General features: G+C 46.2%; 1 protein-coding gene across 1 annotated transcript in view; it reads right to left on the bottom strand.

Annotated features, from left to right (window-relative positions):
• Positions 1-5,307: 5,307 nt before the first annotated feature.
• Positions 5,308-16,103, bottom strand: part of Ttc17 (tetratricopeptide repeat domain 17) — a 115,664-nt gene continuing 104,868 nt past the window's right edge. The window contains exons 23-25 of the mRNA XM_050147050.1: positions 11,224-11,343; positions 9,284-9,427; positions 5,308-7,557 (exon numbers count right to left, since the gene is read on the bottom strand). Of these exons, the coding sequence (XP_050003007.1) occupies positions 7,426-7,557; positions 9,284-9,427; positions 11,224-11,343 (396 nt within the window). The 3' untranslated portion in view covers positions 5,308-7,425. The remainder of the gene's footprint in view (positions 7,558-9,283; positions 9,428-11,223; positions 11,344-16,103) is intronic.

The following is a 16,103-nucleotide window of genomic DNA, read 5'->3' as shown; positions in this document are numbered from 1 at the left end:
CAGTCCACTCTCTAATAGACCTGCATCAGTGCAATCATATTATGCAGAGGGTGGAAGATGGCAGTGGCTCCTTTTCGCTGTCTGCCAGAGGGCTCTGTCTAGAGCATGCGCCCCTCCCGCTCGCACACTGGGTTGATGAGCTCCCCTCCCACCAGAACCGCTTCTGCTCTTCTCCCACCGCAGCCAGGCTGGACTCCTCACCTTTCCTTGTTCTCTCTCAGGATTCTAAGCCCAGTCTTCTGGCCATTCCTTCTGCAAACTCACCCAGGAAGAACTGAGTTTCTTTGCTCATCTATTGATTTAGAAAGGGAGCAAGCGAGCAGGAGAGTGCTCAGACATGCGCCACTGTGCAAAGGGCAAAGAAGAAACTTGCAGGAGTCAGTTCTCCCCTTCCACTTTGGGTTCTGGGGACCAGCACCACAGATTCCCTGAGCCATCTTATCAGAACCATTATCATCATCACCATCTTCCTCCTCCTCCTTCATCACCACAGACAAGGCTCCTTGTCTCCCAGGCAGACAAGGCTGGCCCTGCCTCCTGTGTGCTTGGATTACAGCAGTGTTCCACCATACCTGGTTTATGCTGTACAGGCAACAGCGGGCAGGGCTGGCTTCACACATGCTAGACAAGCACTCTGCCAGCTGAGCTACACCCAGAGCCTGCTCCACTTGAAAAAGGAAGGAAGGAACAGTCTTCTCAAACTCTGCATGCTACTGTGTCTGGCATGCATAAGTCTTTCAGGTGGGCTTAGGCTCTTCCAGAAGAAGACTAAGAATTCACACATGTCCTCTATGCTGTTAAGTGAACACAGCATTAAACTGACACCTAATGTCTTTGTATTAGTTGATGACCAACATAGAGACCCATAACTCTGTGAAGATACCGAAAGTAGAAGACTGAGGAATGAACACACATACTGCACCCCCACACCAAAACTCAGCGATCATTGTGGAAGAGTGGACAGAAAGATGAGGGCCAGAGGCTGTGCGTGACTACAAGGAAACTGTCTTCTGGATGCAGCAGGGCACAGGACCTGAACTAGCTCAAGCCAGACTGAGTGTCCGCATGAAAGGCAGAGTGAGGCGTGAGAGTCCACCCTCAGCTGTGCAGCTGTTTGTCAGCTGCTGGGCAATGAAAAGTCAGCTTCTCCAGGAGCACAGCCTCTGGTGAGGTGACCATGCTCCAGTGCATCCAAGAGTATCTGGGCAGCACAACTTCGTTTTAAAAGCGTAGAAAATAAAATTATACAAAGTTGGGTGGGTAGGGAAGGGGGTAGAACTGGGGTTTAGAGTTGGGGGAGGGGAAGATATAAGCAAATATCTTCCATGTATAGCAAGTCTCTCAAGATAAAATGATGCTGCTGTAGGGACAGAAGGATGGAGAGACTGCTCGGTGCTTAAGAGACCTTGCTGCTCTTGCAGAGACCCATATGGGGGCTCGCATCTGTCTAGAACTCCAGTTCTAGGAGATATGATATCTTTGGCCTCCATGGGCCCCAGGCACACACATGGTTCACAGACATACATGCAGGCAAACCCTGCCCATCCCCAACAGGGATAGGGTAACTATCAATCCTGTGGCCTCCAAAGCTGAACCCTGTGTGGGTGAGATTCTGAGAGAAAAACACTTGATCTCAAAGGTGTTGTGGCAGAGAACCTGGCCACTGGTTTCCTGTGCCAATGAGCTTTGGCATCCCTTCCTTGGGGGGATCTTGTGTGGTCTGTAGCCTTGGTCATATGGCAGCCATATCTGGCACCTATAGCTGGTAGGTGAGTAGACTTGAAGGGTAAGACACACAGGGGAGACACACATGTATATTCAGAGGCACTGTTCTTTTGGGAGCTGTGGGAGGCCCTGGCACGACCTTCAACACAACCTGCCTGTGCTTCCTTAGCAAGAAGGACCAGAACCTGCTCCATCTCACAGCCAGAGTCTTCCAGAACTCTTAAGTTCTGTGCAGTCTGGAGAGAGGAGCAGTGGCTATTTCCTAAGAAGCTGAGAGTAGTTGGCACCAAGGGCTCTGCTCTGGCCTTTTAAGTGGGCATCTGTCAGTATGCCTCCACTGGTGTTAGAGTGCTTTTGGAGATGGGTGAAATTCATTGTCTAACACCATGCTAACCTGTGGAACTTTGATTTCTAATCTGCATGTCCTACACAGCAGCCGTTGTAAGTCCTTGCAACGAGTCCAGTATAGAGAAAGGAGAATTGTAAGTAAAACTTAATGAACTTACGTGCAAATGTCAACAGGCAGATGTGGTTAGCTAGACAGCACTGTCCTCTCCCTTCGAACTTATGCCTCCTGTGCAGCTAGCTAGCAGCCGTGAACACTTTAGTGCCTAAGCCTACCTAAGGCCCCCTGACCATAAACACCATTGTGCCTAAATATACAGTTGCCAAGGGCGGAGAGCTTGGTTCTCAGATCCTCAGCCTTGTGCCCAGTTGGCCTTGCAGGATTTGGAGAACAACAGGCAGAAGTGCATTGATTCCTTAGCCTGTCCAATTGCCTAGCTCCATGGAAGTTGCTCTGGGTACCTGACTGTAGTGGGAATGGCTGTGGAGACAGACTCTAGACTCAGACTAGAAACTATTGGAAAGAACTTAGCTACCAATACTCCAGCTCTTCACAGGCATTTTTTTATGAGGCTAGAGTGTGCTAAGTGTCCTACTGGGACTTCATTTCAACAGGGTTTTGAGGATAGATAATTTTACGGATTGTTTTGACAGGGACTTAGTTTTGTTCCTGCTGCTGTGATGAACACTCTAAAAAAGCAACTTAAAGGAGAAAGGTTGTGTTCACAGTTTCAAGACATGATTGTGGGGAAGCCAAGGTGGCAGGAATGTCAAGAAGCTCAGCACAACACATGCACAGCCAAGAGCAGAGAACAATGCATGCACACTGGGGCATGTCTCGCTCTCTCCTTGGCTGTAGAAAGGAGCTGGAGCATAAGACTCTTAATCCCTGGGTCATGGGTTCAAGCCCCACGTAGGGCGCCATTTGTAGAAAGGAGCTGCGGGCTGCATTCCTGCCACCTGGCTCCTGGCCGCTTGGCTAGCTTATGCCCTGAAATAACAACACACAAAAAGTATTCTTTTAAACACTGCCTGGCCCATTAGCTCTAGCCTCTTAGTGACTAACTCTCATATCTTGCTTTAACCCATATCTAGTAATCTGTGTAGCACCACAAAGTGGTGTCTTACCGGGAAAGATTCAGCATGTCTGACCTGGTGGCTGCTCCATCGCATCTGACCTCACTTCCCTTCTTCCCGGCATTCTGTTCTGTCTACTCCACCCACCTAAGGGCTGGCCTATCAAATGGGTCAAGGCAGTTTCTTTATTAACCAATGAAATCAACAGATTGACACATGACCTTCCCACATCATTTGGCATTCAGAGCCAAGACTGTGAAATGGTGCTGCCAATGTTCACAGTGGGTCTTCTCACCTCAATAAATATAAGAAAATCCCTCAGTCATGCCAACAGGCAACATAATGTAGACAACTCTTCATCTAGACTCTCTTCCCAGTATATCCTAGATTGTGTCCAGTTGACAACTAACCATCATAAAGACCAAGGCTGTTCAGATACATGGCTTATATTTTCTATGTCTCTGAGGTATTGCACATGAACCAAGTAACAATAAAGTAGTGGCTGCTCCCATGAAGGTGGACCTCATCTTATATGTGGAGGACTGCACAGAACAGAGTGGAGGGAGGGTGAATCCTTTCTGCCTTACTGAGCTGGAATGGAGGTCTACCTACCCTCAGTGCTCCTGATCCTTGGCTTTTCAGTCACCCTACTGGGACTCGGTGGCATCCAGCTCTTTCTAGCTGGTAGAGAAAAGATCATGGGGCTTCTAGATGTCTACAATAACATGTACTAATTCCTTATTCTAAATTATATATGATGTAGAGGGATCACAAAGAAATAAAACATTGGGATGAGCCAAGTAGTTATTTAGATGAGTATTGCAGGTGAAGGAAGCAGCAAAAACATGTTCCTGAGGCAGAGCATGAGAGGGCGCTTTACTACTGTCAGCACATGTGTCTTGGGAGGAGTAAGAGGGAGAGTAATGGGTCAAGGAAGCAAGCCAATTTGGATGGATTCTTTTTTTTTTTTTTTGAGTTTTATCTTATATAACCTATATTCAACAAACATGAGAAGAACTCATGCCTAATGGAGAAGAAACAGGCCAACTTGAAACATAAGGATGCCGAAACTGTTCAAGTGGCCAAAAGGAAGACTAAGCCCCACAAAATGAGTTTAGCAGATATAGGACAAAGAACGATCTGGAAATCTTTTCAGTGCAAAAAGTGATGTGAAATGAAAATCACAGGTGGTTAAAATGGTAGACTAGATACAGTTGAGTTAGTAAATTGGAAAATAGAATGGAAGAAATCCATCAACTTGAAATTCTTAAATATTTCCCCAGGAGTTTCTACTGGGGACTTTTAACAGTCACACTTCTGAATAAAGATTACTAGGGAGGCAAATGTTTTTATTTCCAGAACTGGGGGAAAGCCTAGTTGGAGAGTGAAGGCCTGTGTTAACAAGAAGAGCTCACACCTATTGTTGGCTTAATATATGGCTATATTTATTCCGAGGGCTTAGCGGAGTCAGGAGCTGTGCATGGCCAGCAGCTTTCCCACGCCTTTGCTGTTCTTGATGATTTAGACTCCCCTATCCTTTCTAGCTCCTGTTCCCTGGTGTTTCTTCCCTCTGATGTCATTATAGTGTTGTGGAATATTATTTTAAATAGGCAAAGATGTGTTACATTTGTTTATGCTGTGGGATATTACTTTAACTATGTGAAGGTGTGTTGCCTTTGCTAATGATGTAACAATGTGTTACATTTGTCTGTGCTGCATTTGTTTAGTTATGTAAAGACTTGTTGCTGTTTCACCTTGCCTGCCTAAGGCACCTGATTGGTCTAAAAAAAAAAAACACGGAACGGCCAATAGCTAGGCAAAAGAGGGATAGGTAGGGCTGGTGGGCAGAGAGAATAAGTAGGTGAAATCTAGGCTTGAGAGGAGGAGAGAACAAGGGAGAAAGAGAGGGACAAGCCTGGGGACAGAACAGGCACCCACCAGCCAACCAGACAGGAGCAGTGAAAGCAAGATAATACAGAAGGAAAAAAAGGTTAAAAAAAAAAAAAACGAGGCAAAACATCGACGAAGAGAAACAGGTTAAGTTATAAGAGCTAGTAAGAAACAGGCCCAAGCTAAGGCCAAGCATTCATAACTAATAACAAGTCTCTGTGTCATGATTTGGGAGCTGGTTGGTGTCCTAAAAGAAAAAGGCTGGTACACTATAGTCTTCTGCAGTTTTATTGTTTGGTCTTTTCAACATGAATTCAATAGTTTTGAGCAACTACTAAGTTCTGGGCTTGTTGTAAGAACAGAGGGTACAGATATTGATTAGACTAAGGAGCTGGGCATCTGGCAGGGGACACTTCAGTGTGGGGACTATTCCCACATGACATCTAGTAAAGAGTGCCCTAAAAAACCAGCAGAATTAAGCGGGCACAAAGGAGAAGACCTTGAGGAGCTGGCAACTTGGGTAGTAAAAAAAGCTAGCCTCAGAATGAGATGCATGCACTGTGTGATTCTGTTTCTGACACGATGGGAACGTGCAGCTGCAGGGGCAGACGGGAGGCCAGCGGCTGTCAAGGATTAATGGCAGAGGTGGTTGGGCAGAAGAGCATCAGTGGGAGAGGCCTTTGTGCGTGGTAGGAAACTCATTGTTACTTTTTATTGTGATATGAGGGATCAAACCCAGGGCCTCATAAATGCAAGGCAAGCACTGTCACAGAGCCACAATCCCCAGTCCATGGTGGAAGCTTTATATTCTGACTACTATCATGGCTACAGGACTCTACACCTCCGTGGTAACTCAAAGTATACACCAGAAACTTTGTTGTAAGTTTCAAAAGCCAACAAGCATTTGCTGAAGGTTTCTGGAAAACTGTCAGACTGTGGTGAGGTGGGGAGGCAGGACCTCACTTCCACACATACTGGAGGGTCCTCCTGAGCATAGCCTTGCCACATCCAGTCACGAAAGAGCCTGCTGCTTTGCAAATGCCACTCACTGGACTGCCTGCAGCGAGCCAGCGTTAGGGATGGCCTGACGTGTTTTGGAAAACTCTGTAGACTGCTGCCCTTGGTGGGCCCCATTCCATCCTGGCCTCTCTTTGTCCTGGGATGTATTTCCTGGGCAGACAAGAGACTCAGGGCTCATCTGACAAGTCGAGGAGTCGTGACTCTGGCTTAACAAACGATTCTTCCTTTCCAGAAAGCCCAGTCACACGACGAGCTCTGCTGACGCTGCAGCTTTCTGGTCAAAGTTTCAAGCTCTGAGTTTGTACAGCAGTGATAGATGGTTTCATTCTTCATCTTGATGCTGTGAGATGACTCAGGCAACCAGAGGCACAATCATCAGAGAGTCCAAATTAGCCCTATCTGAGGGAAAAACTACACCATGGAGCAATTTTGCTCATAAACAATTTTTTATTTTCGTTTTCGGTATGTGCCCTTAAATATTCCAAAATGTTGGAGTTTCTGATTCTCCAGGGACCAAAGGTGAGGGCACTGTATGGGACACCCAACCCTGGCTCCTGGCTCTCCTCTGAGGAGCTGGTGTGCCAGCGTCAGGGAGAGGGCTGACAGTTACGCCTAGTCCAAGACGGGGAACACAGCGAACAAGGAGTTAGTAACGCAGAGTCAGTCTGTAGAGGGCTTCAAATACACATATTCTATATATATAAACCTGTTATATAGGATTTCAATGTATTGGTATCCTTGTGATCTGCAATTAAAATACAAATGATAAAGATGTTGCACATGGCTGACTCCCCTGCTCAGCCCCCCTCCCACCCCAACATAAATAACTTACAAAGGTCAGATGACCCTAAGAGTTTCTGCTGTTGTAAATATTTTGTTTGTAAAATTGTTTCCCCTTCCTGCCCTGCAAACGATCTCTGAGGCTTGTAACATAGCAGCGTGGAATGGACGGGACTGGGGCAGGGCCCAGAGCTGGTGGGGACAACAGGAATCCCTGCTTCTCACTGACCGGCCCCAGGTGGCATTGCAGTTCCAGGGACAAGAGAGGCTACACAGGAAGCAGAGAATGGGCAGTGTGGCTCGAGCCTCTCCAGGCACGAGGCTGGACCACAGAGGAGCCTTGAAGGCATGGAGGTTTTGAAGACAGAGCAGAGCTCTAGTTGTCTTGGCTCAGTATTTACAGTGTCTGGGAAACCCCATTTCTGACGATGCCTCTTCTGAAGGTGGTTGGGGAGGAGGAACTTAAGAACCAAGCAAAGCCAGCTCTGCAGGCCAAGTCCTGTTATTCACACACACCATTCACGTGGGTACCGGCAGTGGGGCTCTGCTCTGACTGTGGCTGGGAGAGCTGGGGAAGGGAGGCATGCCCTAGGGGGAGCGCCGGCCCTTCTTCAGCATCAGGTGGCACTGGATAGTCTGGATCCGGTTCTTGGCAGGCACGAACTCTGGCTGTAGCTTCAGTGTCGACTCATACCACACCAGGGCCTTCTCAAACTCCTCCTGTGAGGACAAGGAACACTGTAACTACACACACTGTGACCAGTGACAACCCACCATGACTTTGCAGCTCTAAAGAGAGCTGAGGTGTGGGAGGAGACAGTGGCCTGTCCCTAAGGCACAACCACAAAGCAAGCAGTGGCTGTGCCCACAGACCAAATAGAAAGCAGAAAACTGGCCTGTATATGGAGTGGCAGTGGTCCCTAAAAGCCACCGCCACTAAGCCCTGAGATGTGCCTGGCATGGTACTAGTACTTTACGACGTTCCTTACTCAGGTTCGAAGCCTCAGGACTGAGGCCTGGAAAATGCTCACTGTGCATCTGCTTTGATTTTTTCTAGCATGCCTGGCAAGACAGAGCTGGAATCGGGCATCTCTTGCCACTGTATAAGATTAGAACTTTATATTTTCCTAAACATGTAAGATGTCTAGAAGTGAGCACTGTTACACTGAGCACAGTTCCACATGGGGAGACCAGGAGGCCCTGGCTGTCTCGCTCACTGAGACACACTTGCTCACTCACTGCAGCAACTTCACATTTACTGGGATAAAAACAGTCCAGTTTTAAGAAGCAAGAAGAAGGTTACACATTTGGCAATGCCAGCCTGGTCAGAGACGTCATACCTCAGAAGTCAGAGATGACACCAGCCTGGCCAGAGGCAGGCAACACCTCACTCAGGGATGGTACCCTCCTGGACAGACACACTAATATATCAGAAGTCAGGGATGACGCATGAACGGCTTCCAGCCCAGAGCCTCTCATTCTATTATCTGTTAGGCGAGCAGCATGGAACTGCTCCCTCGCCCTCTCCTGCTAATGAAAGCAGATGGCCTGGTTCCCATGTTATATATGGTTATGACAGATTTGGTAGAACGTCTGACATTTTAAGTTTTGAAATCAAGGCTGGGGTTGCAGAGCCCAGTGAGAAACTACTTGTTTAGCATGTGTGAGGACCCTGGGTTTGCTCCCCAACATCACACACATGCACACACACTCGTGAAGTCAGACCTCTTTCTAGATGAGGAAACTTGAGGGCGACATTTTCATTCTCTCTGGTGAAAAGTAGCTGCAAAGCTACTGGATTTCATCAGCGAGTGTTTATTTGCTGGGCACCAAATAAACACTACACATGAAAAAGAGTAACTCTGTCCCAAAGGGCTCAGAGGGGGAGACGAACACTTGAGTCAGTTCAAGTGTTTTTAGATTATCGGGCTAATGCCACTGTGCTAAAAAACTAATGGTGAAGAACATGGAGTTGTAAATGCTTAGATTATACATAACGTGTACTATTTCAGGAAATGCAACCATGGGGTCAGAGAGATAGATGCACAATTAGGAACACTGGCTTCTCTTCCAGAGGACTGGGTTTGTTTCGCAGCACCCATCTGATGGCTCACAACTGTCTGTTCCCAAGGATCTGATGCCCTCTACTGATCTCCAAGTGAACTAGGCAAGCACATGGTACATATACACACATGCAGGCAAAATAGTCATATACATAAAATACAATCTAAAATAGAATTGCAAAAAATCCAGTGGCCCCCCGAAAAAAAAAACAAGAACCCAACCCAACCCCTCAAACCCCTGTGGATAAACTTTATTTTGATATAGCTGGTAATTTTGGACATAAAACTTCTAGAAGCTGGAGCACAGTGACATATTCTAAAACAGCTCTGGAGCCAAGGTGTCCTCTGTATCAGACCTGAGCTGGCTCACACCCCAGCCTCACCATTGCCACGTAGACATTGCCCAGAGTGAAGTGGTTCACGGCGAAGTGTGGTGCGATCTCCACAGCCATGGTGGCCACGATGACAGCATCATTCCAGAGCTTGGCGTTGTGCAGGATGTTGGCCAGGCTGATGAGGGGCACATCCTGGGGAAGGAGGAGAAAGAGAGGGGAACTGAGCTTCTCTCCTGACTTTGTGAACATGAAGAATACTCCAGCGATACTTTGTTTATGATCTAATAGATAAAGGTTGCCTGAAGATCAGAGTGCACAGCTAGCCACACTAGTCAGCCATACAGGCCAGGCAATGGTGGCGGACATCTTTAATTCCAGCAGCCACAATATTTAGTCACAAAAGCTGGGCAGTGGTGGTGCACGCCTTTAATCCCAGCACTAGTGAGGAATGTACGGTGGGATGAGACAGGAAGTCGCTCTCCTTTCAGAATGAAGATTTCATAGAGGTAAGAGCTCTCTAGTGGCTTGGTTGCTTTGCTTTTCTGATCGTTTGAATCCCAATACCTGCCTCTGGGTTTTTGTGCTTTGTGCTACAGAATACAGCCCTGCTCCCAGGAGATGACAGAGTGTGACAAGGAGGGACACAGAGCCAGGCTGCTGTTTGCTACTGGTCTCCAGTGAAGAGCAAAACAGGAGCTTGCACCAGAAGGAAACCCAACAAAACCCTGTCACTGAGAAAGCCTTCCATGAAAGGATTTAATATTAATAATAATAATGATAATAATAAGTATTATTAATGCTCTTATATTGATCTACAGGCCTACTTCTGAAAGCGAAGACAACAGCAAACAGAAGTGAGCGCTGAGTGACTTCCCGGGAGCGTGCTCTCTGTCACTGCAGACGGTGAATGGAAAGTCCACAGCCAGACACCTGGGCACAGCCACAGCCCGCGCTGAGCGGTGACACGAGAGTGTGCTCCAGAGTGCACTTCCACCCGCTCTTCTGAGCTACAGCCTCGATTCTGTGCAGGGACGAGTGTGTCACTTGTAGCAGCTGGCAGACGTGCCCACAGGCCAGGTCCAGTCAGCCACTTGTTTCTGTGGTGATTGGAAGGAACTTCCCCCTAACTATTGTGGCAGTCTTCACCCCACAGGCAAGACCACAGGTGTGTGGAGGCTCTCTGGAGGGCACAGCACAATGCCCTACTGTCTGCCTTGTCTGCGGCCCACAGTGTGAAGCACAGAAGAACAGAACACTAGCCAATTCCCATACAGCTCTTCCCTTTAAGCATGCCATCTGAGCATGGTTGTCACGCACTGTGCTGGGTCCTATGGGAGACATGGACAAACAACAAAAAGGGACACATCTCTGTCCTCAATGGGCAGATGAGAGCAGTGTTCAATGTCTGAGCCCAGGTCAGAACGTCAGTGCAAAGCACAGCTGTGCTTGGAACCCAGAGCTGCCCTTGGTGAAGTGGCTCTCTTCTACCAGCCTGGGCGCCACGTGACAAACACACACAGCTGGGTCTGTACGAGGCAGGGCACCTAGACTACTGTGAACTGGGAGTGTACATTCTCCTCAGTCATACTCTCAGCCCGTGCCAACACCGGGGCCATGGGAAGAGCTACAGCAGCACGCTGTGCACAGAGGAGGAGAAAAGAATTTGCTAATATGCACAAAGGGATTGGAAGTCAAGCACTTAGGAGCTGGCCAAACCCACAGGGGATGAGCTAACCCCAGAGAGACTCCCAGCCAGAGGCTACCTTGTATGAGGAGTGGCTCTCTATAGGAAGGTGTGAGGTGACAGACTGTCACCTCAATCTCAGACCTTTCTTTATGCTCCAACTCTGTGAGGTGGGGCTAGCCACAGGCCACCTCTCCCACCGTGACCTCTGTGCGCCACCTTCTGAGCATGTGGACGCCTAACTGAAACTGCCACTGGCCACCAGAGAGGAGCACACACAGATACTCCCTCACCCCTTGCTCACCTTCATCTGGTGGGGGGCGTAGTGTAGGGCCTGGCGCAGGCAGTCGATGGCTTTCTTCCCCTGGCCTTTCACTCTCCAGTAGAGGGCTGCCATGCTGGAAAGGACCCACGATGTCTGATTCTGCAAAACACCAGTGGGCTAAGCAGAGTCCCCTGGACCACGCATTCAGGGCTGCCATTGAGTCAGAGGTGCTGGCGCTCAGCTAGCCACTCAGTGTTCTCGTGGATCCTTGAGACAGTTCTACAAGCTGGGCGCTACTACATACAACTTTCTACTGACAAGAACACTTTGTTCCGAGAGCCTGTGTCCTTGTCCAAGGTCACTGGGGTACAAGCAGAGTGGCACTTGTGTCCCTATTTTGTTCTATTTAACTTCTTTGAACCAATATGCATACTTAAAAGAGAAAAGTTACCTTCCCACCCTCCTCTCTATAAGTAAACACTACTTTTAGTTTCCTATATAGTTTTTCATCATATCTTTATGCTTTACATAAGAAACTATCGATATGGAATTATACTATCATCTTTAAAAAACAAGGCTTTATACGAATCAGTGTTTGTTTCCCTATGGGAAAGTGTGCCTTGAGGACTTTCGCTGTTGGCCTGAGGAAAGCGTCCTTGTCACCTCGTCAATAGCTGCATAGTGTTTCCTGGGGTGGCGGTCCGTCCTTTCCTTCACAGAACCTCTTTCCAATATTTTATTGCTCTTGTTGCCTAAGTGGGATAAAAAGCTGTACACAGGTGTGACCTTACTGTGTGAGCACATGTGCACGGTTCAGAGGTGGGCATGGAATGCAAGGGATGTACGTTCTTTTCACATGGTACACACTACCGTGCTGCTTTTCACAGGACTGTGGTGACATTCCGCCAGAGACATGAACGCTCCCATTTCCTAGCAGCTGGGCGGCAGAGCCCTAGGGCCCTGTATCGATGGAGAGGTGAGCACCAGCTTCTGTCTGCACGTCCCACTTAAGAACAGCACTGACTACTGTTGCATATCTGTAGTATTTTGAATTCTTTTTTTTTCTTCTTTCAGACCTTCAGTTGTCTCATTCTGTTGACGTTCCTGAGGTTTTGTCATGTTTTCTGCAAAAAGTACTTCATGAGTTGAGACTCCACAGACAGGTAACTCAGCATGAAGGCTACTTTTGAGTCCCAGTGCCTCATATGACACGGGTTCTTATTTCTGCAGAATTTGTTTTTTTTCATTTATCTACAATGACTTCTGGGTTTCTGGCTATAGTTTAGAAAGACTACCTTTACTCCAAGATGATCAAGAAATTTTACTCTGTTTTTCTCCCCAAGAAAAATTTAAATTTAATTTTCACATGGAAATCTTTGATTCATTCAAAATTTAACCAGACATAAAATGTTTATCCAACTTATTATCTTTCCAGATGGCCACTCAGTTGTTTAAACAGTTTTAAAGGAAAAAGTTACCTCTTCCAATTGTTGCCTCTGCCACACACAGAATCCAATTCATCCATGTGGCGCTATGTATTACTGTCTCATTCACTGTCTTCACTGGACATTAAGTAACACTAAGAATTTCCTCCAGCGCATGTGCCCTTTTATCCAGATGGGCACTGGAATGGCTTCCTGCTCTAATGCCCTATGCACAAACATGTGCAGAGCTGTGCGGGAATATTATTTTATACGTGTTGTTTTTGTTTATGTTGCATTTGTTGAACTCTGAGAAGCTGTGATTCTTTGCCTGTCTAAAACACCTGATGATCTAATGAATGGCCAATAGCAAGGCAGGAGCAAGGACAGGCAGGCTGGCAGGCGGAGAAGATAAACAGAAGGAGAACGAGAGGAGAGCAAGCGAACAAGGAGAGGCGGACTGTAGGGGCCAGCCGTCCAGCCGCCCAGCCAGTCATGGGAGTCAGGAGTAAAGAAAGGTATACAGAAATAGAGAAAGATAAAAGCCCAGAGACAAAAAGTAGTCAGGATAATTTAAGAACAGCTGGCAAGAAACAAGCCAAGCTAAGGCCGGACATTCATAACTAAGAATAAGCCTGTGTGCGTGGTTAATTTGGGAGCTGGGTGGCAGGCCCCAAAAAGAGCTAAAAGAGTAAAACTATACAACACAGAGTTTCTGGGACCAAGAGACGTGCTGGGCGACAGGACAGGCAGATGGTCAAACCCCAAGAGAATTCTATACTGTTTCCTACACACTTACCAACTTACAATTACCATGGATCAAAAGGGCTCTTGAAGGAGGTACATGACCTAGTTCTGAGTCTATCATGGCTGTAAAGGGTCTTAACTGGGGTCTTAGTTTTCATTTCTTGACCATTAGTAGAACTAAGAATTACTTCATGTTTATCTAACACTTCTTCTTCCTGGTTTTCCTCTGCTTTTGGAAGCACTGAGGCTCACGCTGGCCAGGTTCTCCACTACTGAGCTGGGCTCCGGCTTTCTGTGGGCGGGTGCGCAACGATCGTGATCCCATCATCCACCTGTGTTTCAACCATCTCCTAGCTTTACGGGCTTTATAGTTAGAACTTCTGCACCTTCCTCAAACCTTTCCCGTTGGGAAATCCACCTCCTACATTTCACTCTAATTCCCAAAGTAATGTTTTTGACACTTGGCCCTTAATTTACCCGGAATCAAGTATTTTTTAAGATATAAGGATTGAATTGCTAACCAATAGCCACTTCTCCCTTTAAAGGGCCCTAACTACTCTTTAATCCTTATCTTTCCTTAGAAATCCAAAGTTCTGCTTTTCTCAAAATTTTTTAGCATAAAAAGTTAGATTAACAAATGATAGGGCACACCATGGTGTGTCATGGCCGAGGATTGCTGTCAGAGGTAACTTTAGAGAGCTGTTTCTCCCTCGTCTCTCTTGGGATCTGGAGATGGAACTCAGGCTTACACCAAGCCACCTCTTCCGGCGGTGCCAGAACTTCTGTGAGCAGCCCAGAAGTTCCGCTTTTCATTTCAAAGCTCTGCAGACATTTTCACTCTGTCACACTGCTTCCACGGGTCAGGCTGATAGGCTAATAGTATATGCGCCTTCGGATCGGCAAGCAGGGTGTACGTAAATACAGAAACATCTACAAACATAAATATACCAAGAACATTGATCCTATGTAGGTCTTTTAAAATAGCTTTCAATTTTTATCCCTTTCTGTTCATAGGTTCAGCTTCATTTGTTGTTATAACAAATGCTATGAACACATTTTTGCAACAATGGAAATGCAACTTATCTTTATTTACTGCCCTTCCATGCAGCCACCGAATAAAAACGCTTCTAGAAATCTGACTGTATATTTTGAGTACTACATAGGCAGCAGTATTCTTTCTGAGAAACATTGATTTTTGCCTAACACACTATTAATTCTTTTTATTCTCTTGTTTTCAGTATGAGGCATGTTCTCCATAGGCTCAAGTATTAGAGTTCTTGGTCCCCAGTTGTTGGTGCTATTTGGGGAGACGATGCAACCTTGATGGAGGAAGAATGTCACTGGGGTGGGCTCTGAGCAGAACCACGGCCTACTTCTAGTTTGCTCTCTCCCTTCCTGTGTGGGTGGAAGTGGAAGTGACCTTGGGGCTCCTGCTCCAGAGGCCTGCTGCCACGCCTTCCTGCCATTAGGACTCTACTTCCTGGAACCTTCCTTCTACAAGGCACTCCTGGTCACAGTGTTGGACCACAGCTAAAGACAGGAACTCAGACACACGCAAGGCTGAGAAGTGTAGGGTTGGCATACTTTTCCCTGAAGCCAGAGAATTCTTTTCATCTTTTTTCCCATTAGGAGTTAGCTCCCAAGTCCTGCTGTGTAGACCGTGGTGGTCCCAGACTGCTCATTCTGCATTAGTTCATATCAGCTGTGACTGAATTTCTCAAATGCGCTCTACTTTTCAGAATTTTCTCTTTCAGTGTGGTAAATGAAATTCTGAACTTTCCTAAGGTTCTACTCCTTTCTAAATTTCTTGGACAATCCACACTGATCAATATAAATCTTAAAAATACATTGTTGGATCCAGTCTTTCAATAGTTTGTCATTATATTGCTGTGTTCATAAGATTAAGTTTTAGTTTAAATTTTATATATAATACATTATATACTGTAGTCTTGTTTTCAAGATTACTTTTGACTCAAGGAAGTAACTGGATAAATGTTCTCTTTTCTCTTGCTCCAGAGTCTATTTGTTGGGATTGAAGTATTTACCAAAAGTCTGGTAGAATTCCCCTACCCAGCTGTGTCATATTTCTTGCTGAAAACATATTTTTTAACTTACTGCTCAAGACTTTTCAGATTTTGTTTTTGTTCTTGAATCAGATTAGATAAATTACAGGATTTTTTTCTTTTTTAGGAATTTAAAGTTAGGTATTTTCAAATTGATTGATATAAAGATGTAAGTATGCCTTTATTTATTGATTATTTAATTTGTGTGTGTGTGTGTGTGTGTGTGTGTGTGTGTGTGTAGTGTAAGTGTGGCATAAATGTTTATGAAAGTACATGTATAGACACCTGTGCACCGAGGCCAGGTGTTCTGAGGCATTATTTTCAACCTTATTCCCCTGAGAAAGTTCTCTCATGGAACCTGAAGCTAGGATGGCAGGTAATAGCCTCAGCAATTCTGCCTCTGTCCCCACAGCACGTAGCTTACAAGTGGGCTTGGCCACAACTGGCTTCTTATGTTTGTGCTGGGAATTTGAACTCGGGTCCTCATGTTTGTGCCACAAATGCCCTTTCCACTGAGTCACCTTCCCAGCTCCAGCTGTAGCTTTTGAAAACCTGTTTAATCAAACACAGCTGCAGTTTTATTTTCTCTTTTCTCCTGATATTAGTTATTTATAATTTTTTAAAATTATTTTTGTTAGTTTCTCTAAATGTTAGCAAAATCCAAGTTGTACAGTGTTGACTGTACTAC

The sequence above is a fragment of the Alexandromys fortis genome, unplaced genomic scaffold, assembly GCF_014885135.2.
Source record: "Alexandromys fortis isolate MF-2015 unplaced genomic scaffold, M_Fortis_MF-2015_v1.1 scaffold_12, whole genome shotgun sequence".
In the NCBI taxonomy this organism is placed as follows: Eukaryota; Metazoa; Chordata; class Mammalia; order Rodentia; family Cricetidae; genus Alexandromys; species Alexandromys fortis.
Note: the sequence above shows the minus strand (reverse complement) of the source record. Positions and strands in the feature narration are given on the sequence as shown.